The sequence below is a fragment of the Crotalus tigris genome, unplaced genomic scaffold (genome assembly GCF_016545835.1).
Source record: "Crotalus tigris isolate CLP2741 ecotype Arizona unplaced genomic scaffold, ASM1654583v1 scf7180000019465.582067, whole genome shotgun sequence".
NCBI classification, from domain to species: Eukaryota; Metazoa; Chordata; class Lepidosauria; order Squamata; family Viperidae; genus Crotalus; species Crotalus tigris.
Window position 1 is genome coordinate 262,311 of NW_024097551.1, and position 13,161 is coordinate 275,471.

At 37.6% G+C, this 13,161-nt stretch overlaps 1 protein-coding gene across 3 annotated transcripts; it reads left to right on the forward strand.

The window, feature by feature from the left end:
- Positions 1-277: 277 nt before the first annotated feature.
- Positions 278-7,149, forward strand: BCL2L15 (BCL2 like 15). Of its 3 annotated transcripts, none has more exons than XM_039362471.1 (6): positions 278-633; positions 805-1,011; positions 2,987-3,040; positions 3,616-3,683; positions 6,070-6,288; positions 6,972-7,149. In XM_039362471.1, the coding sequence occupies exons 2-6, from the start codon at positions 870-872 to the stop codon at positions 7,002-7,004; spliced, it is 516 nt and encodes a 171-aa protein (XP_039218405.1). In that variant the 5' UTR covers positions 278-633; positions 805-869; the 3' UTR covers positions 7,005-7,149. The 3 variants fall into 3 exon arrangements, with proteins under 3 accessions (XP_039218405.1, XP_039218404.1, XP_039218403.1); XM_039362470.1 differs by having other exon boundaries at positions 288-633; positions 3,559-3,683; XM_039362469.1 differs by having other exon boundaries at positions 311-633; positions 3,556-3,683.
- Positions 7,150-13,161: the final 6,012 nt, after the last annotated feature.

Below are 13,161 nucleotides of genomic sequence, written 5' to 3' on the forward strand. Positions count from 1 at the left end.
ACGTCTATGGATTGTAATATTTCTTGACTGCTATACGCATAATATATTCACAGGTTCACTGGACTTAGGCAGCCAATAAATTTAAATAAAAAACAATACATATATAGAAGTTCATATAGATAGCAGTGCTGAGCCAAGCTTAGCTGATCTTTAAAAGCAATGAAGGAGAACTCCCAGTTAGAAGCTGGATGGGGTAGTATGAAGAAACAACAGGGTTGACCTTAGAATACAAATTGGGGGAGGGGGAGGCAGTAGCAAATAAATTCCACATTGTTAAAAAAGCCTGCATAGATGGATCCATAAAACTGTTGGGGGTCAAGATAAAATTGAAGGGGACTTTATACTTGGAAAACCCCGCTCCTCTTCAGTGTGAGGAAAGGGTTGTGAAATATTATAAAGTTACAAACATGAGATTTATAAAATGCATCTAGAGTAACTGAAAAAATTGTTGAAAAAAATAGATATCTGCTTAATGAGACATGTTATTGCTGATACAGCCCCATAAAAATTCCCTGGTGTCCAAAGGTTGTGTAATCAATGTCAAATATTATATTCTACTTCCTTTTAGTCAATTGTGTATCTTGAATGGTAGAAGAGAAGCATTGGTGGACTTGATAGTCTGAAACACTTCTGGTAATTAATGTTTTTTAGTTATTATAGATGACAATATCTTAAGATGATGATAGCGTGGCTACACATGTATCACAGAAAATGTAAATAATTTTACTTTGTAAATTATGTTCCTTGTTTTGAGCTGTAAATGAAGGAAGTTGCTGGAGACTTTTTATGCTTGATTTCTTCTAGACAACCGAAGAAACAACTCTTAGCAAGATAAGGCAAAAACCTCTATTTGAAATACATACCTGAACATGAACCACTCAATGACGTTTGAAGAACAAACAGAACAAATTGTGGAAGCATTGTTCACTACTCTTTGCTTAAAGAAGCAAGAGTTACAAGTAACTGATCGTGGCCTAAAGCTCCACTCGGAAAATGAAATCCATTTACAAGGTACAAGGGTTTCTTTCAAAACTAAATTGTGGTGTGATAGGGAGAGTGGCTTTGTATTTCCTGAATTTTGAAGTCAGGACCAGCTGCTGGATTTTCTTGCTTGGAATAAAAAAAAAAAAAAAAAGTTTTTGTTAGAGACCAAAAGTAGTTTCTTTAGGCTGTAGTGGTTTTTGTTAGAGACCAAAAGTAGTTTCTTTAGTTTCTTTAGTGGAAACCACTAATTTAAAGGATTTTAGACCTGTCATCTTAATTGATCAGTTACATTTAAATAAACGGTTAAAATCCCAAACAAAGATTTAAAAAATTCTTGCATTTAAGAAGCAAGAAGAAATTGTTTAATTCTGAAATATGTCTGTAATATCAAAAAACTTCACTCTTAACTCATAATAATACTCCAAAACAAGTTTTAAAATTGAACAGTACTGTTTTAAATCTACTGCTTATTAATTAAGACATTAGTTGATTTTGATAAAAGAATTTTCCTGGTCCCTTTTCCAAGTCAGGGTATTGCAAATGAAATGCAAGGCATGCTGCTGGTGGAAAGCAGGTGATGCATTTATTCTCCAAAACAAAACAAAGAAGTTCGCTCTTGGGGGTAGGCGAGAGAGGATGAAGTGATTGGAACAAGTTTTGTATAGGGGATTTGGTTCTTTGTGTTTAAGTATGTGCATGTAATTGTGTGTGGGGTGGAAGTGAACATGACCATTCTGGTATATAATTATGGCAAGGGAGCAATTTTAAATGTTTTTTTTTTCTATAACTTCTTTCTTAGCCTTCTATATCAGTGGTTCTCAACCTTTCTAATGCTGCGACCCCATAATATAGTTCCCCATGTTGTGGTGACCCCCAACCACTTATACATCACCGGGTGCCAGGGGCGTGGCCAAAGAAAAGGGGAAAAAATGGCGGACAGCCTTGTTTGGCGACCCCCATGAAATGGTTGTTCGACCCCAAATAGGGTCCCGACCCACAGGTTGAGAACCACTGTTCTATATGGTGTCTAGTTATCCCTTTTGTGGGTGAAGGGAAGCATGAGCATAAGAGTTTTTTCTTTTAATTTCCTTTGCCAGGTTGATCAGTATCAGTTCTTTGTTTTGGCCATGTGTGCTGATAGTGATTTTTAGTTACATTATATCTATTTGTCTGCAACATAGTTTCTTGCCCCTGATGTTGAGACTTTAAGGAGGCAGGTTTTAAACACAGACAGCCCTATAGCAAAATCAATCCTTGAGTTTTCAAAATCCTAAACTACTAAACTCTTGTTTCAGTAGCAGGAAAGATGAGATTATATGAAAAATATCTCATAATTATATATATAAAAATAATTATGTATATTTTAAGAACTCTGCTGGCCAGTAGTTAAAGGGCAGTATTGCAGGCGAACTCTGTCGACAGCCTGGAATTTAATCCTGATGGGGTTGAAGGTTGACTCAGCCTTCCATCCTTCCGAGATCAGTAAAATGAGGAGTCTATATGCTGACATTGTAAAGAGTGTTGCAAAGCCCAATAGAGCTAAATGCTAATGCTATTGCTAATTACTGCTCTGTGTAATAACTGCAAATGGGAACATGTGTATGCAATAGGACAATGATGGTATTTTCCATAGCCATTTAGTCCATGGTCTTTGCAGATATCACGAGGCATGAAAGTGAGCATATGAAAGTAACATAAGAATCAGCCCCAAAATTGAAACTGAAACCAAATAGGTCAGTTTATTCTGTGCAATCATTTGTGAAATCATTGTGTGAGGGATACCAAATTCTATCTCAGACACATCAGTTGTGAAGTAGATAATTTACTCTGAGTATGCTATGTGACATTTTGAAGCTTACAACCATTATATATCTAGATGTCACTTGTGCAATGTATCTGTTACTTTGATAATATCCATTAACTTTCCTCCACTGCTTTTAGCTTCATAGTTATGCAAGCTAGGCTAGCTGAGTGAGCTTTCTCCTTCGTTCTTTCTTTCCAGGTCCTTGTTCTCAAAATCTCTTAAGAGCGGAGCCCCAGGGAATCAGGCAGAGAGGTGAGAACTGTGGTTGAGAGCTATGGGTGGGTAAGGGTAAGCTATGGTCCGGCACTATGGAACATTGGGAGGTGTGTGGGTACCACAGGGGAACAGGGAAGGTGCCAAAGGCAAGGACTATAGAGCATAGGCAAGTGGAAAAACAGAAGGAGCAACTTGCAGCTTCCTGCCAGCTCCCCCACTGACTTTGCTGATTGGAAGCCAATAGGAAATGTCAGAAGTTATGATCACATGACTACAAGGATGCTGCATTAATCACAACTTCACAAACTGTTTGCAAGTCCCCCTTCATTCAGCACTTTCGTAGCTTTGAATGGTTGCTGAACAAGTGGTTGTAATTACCTGTATTTTTTTAAATAAGCAAATTTAAATTCTCTTTAGCTAAATTTAAAATGTAGATAAATGTTATATGGACATGTCAAAAGGATTGGAATTGAAATGGAATAGAAATTGAATTAGAATATTTTTATACAGGGAAAGAAAATGTAAATCTGTATTGGCTTTCTGTTAACCAGTAGTTGATTCTGCAAGCAGTTTTGATCCAGTTGATATTGCCAATTTACTGCAATCCATAGGAGATCAGTACAACGGAGAGATGGAGGGCCAGGTACAGGCAGTTATTGCAGAAGAGAGCACAACAAAGGTAATTTCTAAGCATTCTGGTCCAAATTCTTTTAGTTTTAGTTTACCATTAACTAATATCCATGTAGATGTAAATTATGCCAGAATACTTTTCTATGGTCTTATAGATGCAAAGCATTTTATATTGGCTGCTTTAATCTGTCCTAGTTTAATATGTTTTATGCTGTTTTTTAAAAAATAGTAATTTTGTTGAATGCTACAATTAAAAAGGTATGAGCTAATACAAACTTAAAAAAAGAATAAAAAGAAAACCCAAATGCAGAAAAGAAGCCAAAATAGAAAAGAAAAATAATATAGTAAAAAAATAAAAGAAAAATATAATGAAATAACTTTCCACTCCATAACAAGTATAAACAATTTTAGAAACTTATCACCTTCTCTTAAAATACAACAAATGATCTATTCTTCCAATATGCATTATCTATGAACAAATCTTTAAAGCTTTATTATTACAGAGTTAACAACATACCTATATAACCTTAATCACATAAAATAACTTTATATCTCTTCCTTTTACTTTAACAATCTTGATCTTTAATCCCTTCAAATAATGTCCTGGAACTTAATTTCTTTTCATTTTTTCCTCTGTCCTTTCTCACAAAATCCTTCAAAACTTTAACAAAAGTCTCTTTTGTAAATACCATGTAGGGAAGACATGCAGGCCACTCTTTTGATGTGTTACTTGTAGATCCCTCTTAATTATTAAGACATCACAGTTTCTCTTGCATGTTTGGTCTAATAATGGTTAAGGTGCAGGAGATTATGAGTTCTACTTCTGTGTTACAGGCATGGAAGCCAGCTGGGTGACCTTGGACCAGTCATTCTCTCTCAGCCCAACCTACCTCATGGGGCTGTTGTTGTAGGGGAAATAGGAGGAACTACTAGGTAGCAACACCCTTGAGTTATTTATAAAACTTAAAAAAAGGTGGGATATAAACAAACAAACAAATACTCAGTGTAGCATTTTTTCCATATCTTTCTTATTGCCCAGTGATGGCGAACCTTTTAGAGACTGAGTGCCCCAAACTAGCCCCGCCTCCGCTCCACCCCTGCCCTGCCCCTGCTCTGCCCACACCCTGCCTGCCCGCAGAACCACTCACCACCTCCAGGGCCCGCCGCAGATCGCCCAGGCAGCCCAGCAGCACCATGGCGACCACGTCCTCTGCCCACACTCTGCAGCATCAACTTTGCGTGATGGGATGTGAGGACAGAGTCTTGTCTACACTGTCTGGCTGACATGTCCTTGGCTGTGCTGCTCCGCATGGGCTACACTTGAGGGCGACCGTCCTCCAGGGGGGCTGCTCGTGAGGAGGGGGTCATGGGGGTGGAGGCTGGGGCAATGGCACATGTGCCCACAGAAAGGGTTCTGAGTGCCGCCTCTGGCATCCATGCCATAGGTTCGCCACCACTGTTATAGCCTGTCATTTTAAAAAACCCTTTCAAATCAGTCTCAGCCTTGCCTAATAAAACTTGTTCCTCTTCCGTAATATCTTTTAAGCATAGCCTTTCTATAATGGTGAAGTCTTTTAAAATTAGCTCCATTCTGTATATTAGTGAGTCAAATTTAACTTTTCTCCTTTAATAATCTTTAGTTCCTTCTAGTTCCCTCTAGTGTCCAGTTTTCAAAGTGCCATCCTATAATTTCTTAAAGAATTCAAAATAACAGTATTTTCTCATTGGAAAGAGTCTTATAATTAATTTCAAATTTTTACTTCAAATCCATCTGAACCCTTAGGCCATTTGTAACTTTCCGAAATCAATGTTCTAGTCATTCTTTTTTTCCTTTTATTGAAAAAAAAAACTGACAGTGGTAAACAAATACAGGCTCAAGCCCAGAGATCCAAACAGAGAATTTGGTATCAGAAATCAAGGTTTAGAGGGTGCAGCATAATAAAGTAAGCTCACTTCAGGGAAAGCCTGAAAAAAGAGAAGGTTTTGGAATTATGCCAAAAAAATAATATGGATGTTGTTCTAGTGATTGAATGTTATTAGGCAGGGTGATTCCAACAGCAGATAGTAGAAGTCACCCTCTCTTAAGAGGACTTTGTTCCAAGGTAACCTTTTAAAAACAATCTGGCACTTGCCTATTTGACATCATTATTTCATATTTGTTGTCTCTTCACCAGCTCTTGATCTTTATCTTTTTCCTAAGAAAAGCCTGGTTGGTTTCTGAAACCTAGACTATTCTAAGCTTTAATTGAAATACTTTAAGTGTTATGATCATCAAATACTTTTGTTGCACAAGTAGAACAAAACAGATCTTTGATCCTATTGATAAATGTTTGATTTAAATTTTAAGGTGAACCAGAGCTGTTCCCCACCATAAATACCAGTTGTCTTTCACTAGTTGCATTTTTTAAAAAAAAATATTCACTCTATGTTTACAGATAAAGAAATTTGGAGAAGTAGCAAAATCTCTCAGCAGGATTTGGATCAGTCAGACTCCTGGGTTAGAGCCTGTAAGTGCTTTTCTAGCTGTTGCTGTGAAGTTGTTTGAGCAACTTGTAGAGAAAACTCACGGAGATCACCACCAGATAAACATACTCACAGAAACGATCAACAGAAATCCTGAAGTCAGAGGCTATATTGAAAGGCAAGGTGGCTGGGTAAGTTAAGTTAATGTTTGACTGTGACTTAGCACTTGGATAGATTGCATTTAAAGGCCAACCTTCAAAAGCTGAAAAAACAGAAAAAAATAGCTAGTAGAACAATATGAATTACTATTCCATTAATTCCAGTGAACAAAATTATTAAACAGTCAATGATTATGTTCGTTGGAAATTTTGATGTTGCATTCCCAACCAATCTGAAAGCACCACATGGAAAATTTTCAGGATCCTATTTTAAAGATGTATTCCTCGGTTTTAACTGAATTTTTCTAAATGTAAAACAATCTGCACTAATGCAAAATGATCCACTCCTTTCTCACATGCACACGAGTGCAGAGTCTCTTATATCCTGATTCATGGATGTCACTAATCTGCAAACCCCAAACAACAAGCAGAAGGAGCTGATTGCTAATAACAGGCAGGGAGAAGGCAAGCTCCTTCCATATTTAATGGATGGGACCATATTCTTCTCTTGTGCAATGATATTCCCTCTGAGTATAAGGTATGGGGGTAAATATAGTGGCATCTACTGATGTCATCTTCAGGTCTTAAATCAAAATCCCAATGTATTTCACAACATTGGGATTTGGGATCTTTACTATATACTTTTGAGAAAGGTCATTTGTTGCTCCTTCCACCCTTATCTAATTACCAATATTTTTCTGTTGTTTTTTTTTTAGGATAATCTTGGAAGAAGTCTAAACAGCCCATAGTTTCTTGCTTCCAATATAAAAAAAACCACCTGCTATTATGGAGAAAATAGAGTTGCTTCAAATGTGGAAATGGAACTGCAAATGAATTGAAAAGGCTACATACAATTCTGCAAAGAAACAAAATAAATTTAATTTAAAAATAAAATCGTAATAGCTTGATTTTCCTTGCAATTAAATTGTCGGTGAAGGAATTTCATAGATAATTCCTGCAGCCACAATTCCATATAATACAATGCATCAGTTCCCCGCTTTAGTAGATCATGAATTCCTTGGTCCTAGTTTTTAATATATTCCTGTTTCATACAAAGGAAATGTCCATATCTAGGAAGACAGGAGCATTACTTGCATCTCATTTTCTTGCATTGTTAGTTGGTGTCAGTTCTTTATATGTAAACATTTGCTGGATAAATGTTTATCAGGAAAAATATTGTAAAGTACGTTAGAAAGCTTTAACTAACCATATTAGTATTTGAAGATGGTAGTTAAGAATACCTAAGAATAAGAAAGATAGAAGAAATATGAGTTATTACAGTTTAAGGCTGTGAAATATATGCCTTATCTGGAAACTTACTTCATTTGAACCAATTTATTATGATCATGTGTAGTATCTATATATAACAAGATATAATTGATTTAGAAATTTGAATTACTTAGAAGTAATTGCTATGAAGCATTCTGTCTTATTGACAGTTCTTTCTTTTTTAATAGATGTGGTGTGACTGGCTGTTCCCTTCTTGCTTGAAAATCTTTGTTTTTGAGCAAATTCTACTTTCATATGTCAAACCTTGTTCCATCTCACATCCTTCAAATGTATTGAACTACACTTCCTATCAAGCTAGCAGAGCTTCAGCTTGGGAAATGTTGCATTAGATTATATTGATCCTGTTTAAAATAGTAATTTTGGGGAATGCAGAAATTTTTGACTAAAATGAAGTATATGTCTCTATATGTTTCTTCTAAGAGCCCTGGTGGCACAGTATAGAATGCAGTATTTCAGGCAAACTCTGCCAACAGCCTGGAGTTCAATTCTGACAAGATTTGGGGTTGATTCAGCCTCCTATCCTGCCAAGGTCAATAAAATGAGGACCCTGATTATTGGGGGCAATATGCTGACAGCCCAGAGAATGCTTTAAAGCACTATAGAGTGGTACGAAAGTCTAAGTGCTACTTAAGGAAATTCAACTATTTTCTAGAATGTGTTTAAAGAAATCAGAATCAAAGAAACAATGAAAAGAAGTAGGATTATCCACTGTATCTGTCTTCATGAACTATAATTCCAGTTCTCAAAGGAAAGAAAATTATTGCAATCTTGAAAAGAGTCATTTAGGCCAATAAGTCCAACTTCTTGCTCAGTCCAGGAATCCAAATGGAAGTTTCCCAGACACATTATTGTCTAGCCAATAAGGCAAAGCTCACATTTTAGGTAATTGGCTCCCCTGCCAAACTATTCTTATTGAATGGAGGCTTTGTTTTCTTTTAATCAATCTGAACCTATCTGTGTATTGCACTCTAGAAAGGGAGACTGTATGATATCTGTGTCAGTATTTGAAAAATACCATCACAATCATCTTTACTCAGAACTAAACCTCATGAATTTCCTCAATTTCTTTTGATAGGTTTGATTTCTAACTTCCTTATTACCCTTGCAGCTTTTCTCTGAACCTGTTCAAGTTTGTATGAACTGGTACCACATGTACACCACTTCATTAAAATCTGGTGTTCAGGACTTTAAAAGCATGCAGATTAAAGTGCAACTATTATTTCCCATTCTCTGGAAACTACACTTCTGTAGAAACAGGTTACATTTTCATTTTCCATTTGCCTCTACAATGCATGGCTGACTCATATTCTGTTTGTGATCACTTACTGTTTCAAGGTTTTTTATACAGACATCATTACAAGCCAAGTACCCCCCCATTCTATACTTCTGCTTTTGATTTTTGTTTCTTTGCATTTAGATTTTTCTGTTACTCACTTCTTGAATCTGTCAAGATTGTTTCAAATGTTTAATTGTCACCCATAGTATTAAGTATTCCATCCAATTGTGTGTCATCTGCAAAACTGATAAGCAATAACTCAAGGTTATCATTTTTTAAAAAATGAGTTCCAAACTAAGGACTAAAATCTTGACTTCCCCGTGCCTAGCCCAGTACCTTAACCATTAGAGCAGTGTTTCTCAGCCATGGCAACTTTAAAGCATGTGGACTACAACTCCCAGAACTCCTCAGCCAGCATGGCTAGTAGGGGAATTCTGGGAATTGAAGTCCACAAATCTTAAAGTTGCCAAGGTTGAGACAAACTGCACTAGACCATACTTATTCTCATTTATGCTTATTCATGGTTAACATAGGCAGTTTAATTCAACAGTGGGCAAAGACCATCATTTTTCATCTGTGGGATGAAGGCAACTCTATTCATCTAGTTGTGCTGAGAGTTCAAGTGCTAGAAACCACAGCTAGAACTGACTCTGATTGTCAAGTGGAAGAAGGCTTAGATAATAGAATATATAATTTTAACTCTAAGTTATTTTTCCTCACAACAATAACAGATGGATGGGCTGAAAAACTGTGACTGACACAAAGTTACTCAGTAAGCTTTCATTACCAAAGGTGAACTAGAACCTGAATGTCTCCACTTCTGTTCCAGCAGCCTAACTAGCACACTTCTGGTTAAAAGAAAAACCAAATTCCCTCTTCATATCTGATCTAGATGCCCCCCTCCCCCCCAAAATTGACTAATACAATATATAGTTTTTCTTGTCTCTTCTCTACCTCTTTGAGATGTGTCAAGAGAAAGCTGTGGGTATTATTCCTATTTTTTTTCATCCAACAAAGAAGTATTTTTTTTATTATCTGAATTTTACAATGCATGGTGTTAGTAACATGTTTGCAGGAGAACTGATCTTTTGGTGTCACTGTGAAGGAAAATATAATTAGGAGGAAGAGAGGTTAAATTAGATGTAGAACTGAAGTGCAAATTTGTGGCAACTTTGACCACAGGACATTAAATGGAGGGGGAAATCCTGACATAGTTACAAGCTTCTCCTGCCCCCCCCCTTGCCTTTCCTTTACTGTCAAGGCTTTAGTCCAATCTATCTTTCCATAATTTTAATCTCCTGCTACATTTAATCTTCTTGTCTTGTGAATTCTACCAATTATTTTTCCATCTGATATCAAATAATGATATCAAACAATACGCCCCTAAAGTTCTGGGCTATTTTCTAGTCTTTTTTTCATAAATATGGATTTCAAATGGGGCAAATGTTCTCAAAAATCAATTATTTCAGTACTTTAAATTGTTGAAAAAAGAAATAGCTTGTTTACAGGAAATGCATATTAGAAAAAAGGATATAAAATATCTAATTTGCAAAAATTTGGTGAAGAATTTATTTTAATGGGCACCAAAAAGAGAAATGAAGTTGTTTTGTATATAAAGCCCCAATTACAACCAAAACTAAGATTGACTGTTGATTGTGGTAAATGGGGGGGGGGGAAGTACTTTGCATGGGACTAAGAGTCTGATAAAGGCAAATTTATGCTCCAAATGAGCATAAAAATAACATTTTACAAAGGACTTATAAAATAATGGACTTACCATAAAAAATTGGTGTTTAATGGGAAATTGGAATGGAATAATTTGTTCAGAGGAAGATATTAAAACAATACATGGTAAAATACCAAATGTCGAGCAGCACGAAGCTGAAAACACCAGCCTGAAGATGACGAATGGGACTTCGTCGAAACGTCGCCAAGACACTTCCAATTTTACGTGGGAAAAAACCCGAACAACCAAAGACCTACATACAAACACCCGCAAAAACCTCAGAAAACACACATACATACATACATACATACATACATACATACATATATATATATATATACAGGAAGTTTTTCAGACAGATGTCTAATTGATTACACCTTGACATTTTTTAACTGCTATACTGCAGTTTTACTTTTTACAATCTCTTTTGCCTTGCAGCCCCCAACTAGGGGCATTAAGCAGGCTCAAGTCGCAACTGTGAAACATTACAAATCCAAATTTCTTTTTCTGACAAAGAATTAAAGAATTAAATTGGGAGACTAAGATGGCCATTTCGAGCTCATTCTGCTCTCTTCAGTTAGCCACACCTTTTATGGGATTCGAACCTGGGCAGTTTACATACTAGGCACCCCAGTTTTAGACTTAGTCTCTTTGCTCTAAGACGCATTTTTTCTTCGCTCCTGGAGCAGAAGACTGTGTATTTTCCCTTTTTCTTATTCTGTTAGCCTAGCTCTAACTACTCATTTTTCATTATTTAATTGATTTCATTAATTTCATAATATAAAGAAGATTTCCAGCGATTGGAATCATTCTCACCTGACTGCCCGGCCAGGCTGACAGGCTGGGCATCCATAGACCCTTTATTTCCTCTCCTCTTCCGAGAGCTTCCTTGAATTGCTGCTAACAGAGCCAAGCTCTAGTCTGACTTTTACAACTGACTGCAGCTCCGGAAGCTCCGAAACTTCACCAAGGCCTGAAGGCGTTATCGGGCCTAGGCCAGTCTCAGCGTCTCCCAGCTGACCATCCAAACACCCTCCACTGTGTTAGGAGCCCAGGCGATTCTCTGGAATGAGGGCTCATCACAGCTTAGGCCTCAGGCCTCACAGGCCTTCCTTCCAACAGCCGTTTTTGGCGCGCAGAGCTGCGGCCGCCATTTTGAATCCTCCGCTGCGTTAGGAGCCCAGGTGATTCTCTGGAACGAGGGCTCATCGCAGCTTAGGCCTCATGCCTCACAGTCTCAGCACCTCCCAGCTGGCAAAGAAGGAGGAGAGCCTGTGGCTTGGTTAAATCACTGCCTAGTATGTAAACTGCCCAGGTTCGAATCCCATAAAGGGTGTGGCTAACTGAAGAGAGCAGAATGAGCTCGAAATGGCCATCTTAGTCTCCCAATTTAATTCTTTAATTCTTTGTCAGAAAAAGAAATTTGTATATATATATATATATATATATATATATATATATATATATATATATGTGTGTGTGTGTGTGTGTGTGTGTGTGTGTGTGTGTGTAGGTCTTTGGTTATTTGGGTTTTCTCCCGTGTCAAATTGGAAGTGTCTTGGTGACGTTTCGATGAAGTCTCATTTGTCATCTTCAGGCTGGTGTTTTCGGCTTTGTGCCTGAAGATGATGAATGAGACTTTGTCAAAATGTCGCCAAGACACTTCCAATTTGACGCGGGAGAAAACCCGAATAACCAAAGACCTACATACAAACACCCAAACACCCACGAAAATCTCAGAAAACAAACAAACAAACAAACATACATACATACATACATACATACATATGTTGACAATTACACTAAAAATATGATCCCTGGGTATATCCATATTTAAAACCAAACAAATAAATGTGAGCACCAGGGAGTGCTAAAAAATTTAATAAAATTTAGTAAAATGTCAATAAAATTACAATAAAACCAATAAAATGCCTAGCTTTCGTCAGCAATTGCTGACATCATCAGGGCTCAAAATGCCGGTCAGTAGGAGAGTCCTCTTTATAGATTGGCCAGAGTCTGCACCCGGCTCCTAGATCTTGTCATTGGGCCTGATGGAATAGGAATAGCCTATTCCAACAGGCCCAATGAGATGATACCACCTGCCTACCAGCCATTTGGAAACCCGCCCTTATTGACAAATGACTCCCTAACACAAAAAATGACATCAGACCCACACTCACGAAAACCACACAGGATGTCACCACCACACATCCACGCAAAAAGCAAACCCAAAGCCACACTGATGATGAGGCATCACCACAAACCAGAAGCCAGACCACAGCTGCATCATTAGCCACTTTAAACCCCTCCAATCCATACATGAAGCAAACTGACACCCACCATGAAGATGAGGCACGACCACGAACGCGAAGCCAAAAAATAGCAATGCAGCTCACCGTTTTAAACCCCCCGGCAATTCAGACTAACCTGAGCACAACAAAGCCCCCACCCAAACAAACACTCCCCCAGCCAATCAGAGCACAGCCAACCCCCCAGCCAATCAGAGCACAGCCAACCCCCCAGCCAATCAGAGCACAGCCAAGCTCCTAACCAATCAGAACACACCTCCATCCAATCAGAACACAGTCAAGCTCTCATCCAATCAGTTCATACC

Excerpts from the sequence above, each read along its gene's own strand:
- BCL2L15 (XM_039362469.1), top strand. The coding sequence starts at position 870 with ATGAACCACTCAATGACGTTTGAAGAACAAACAGAACAAATTGTGGAA. Across the intron at positions 3,684-6,069 it reads CAGAAGAGAGCACAACAAAG|ATAAAGAAATTTGGAGAAGT; the intron begins GTAATTTCTAAG and ends CTATGTTTACAG. Across the intron at positions 6,289-6,971 it reads TTGAAAGGCAAGGTGGCTGG|GATAATCTTGGAAGAAGTCT; the intron begins GTAAGTTAAGTT and ends TTTTTTTTTTAG.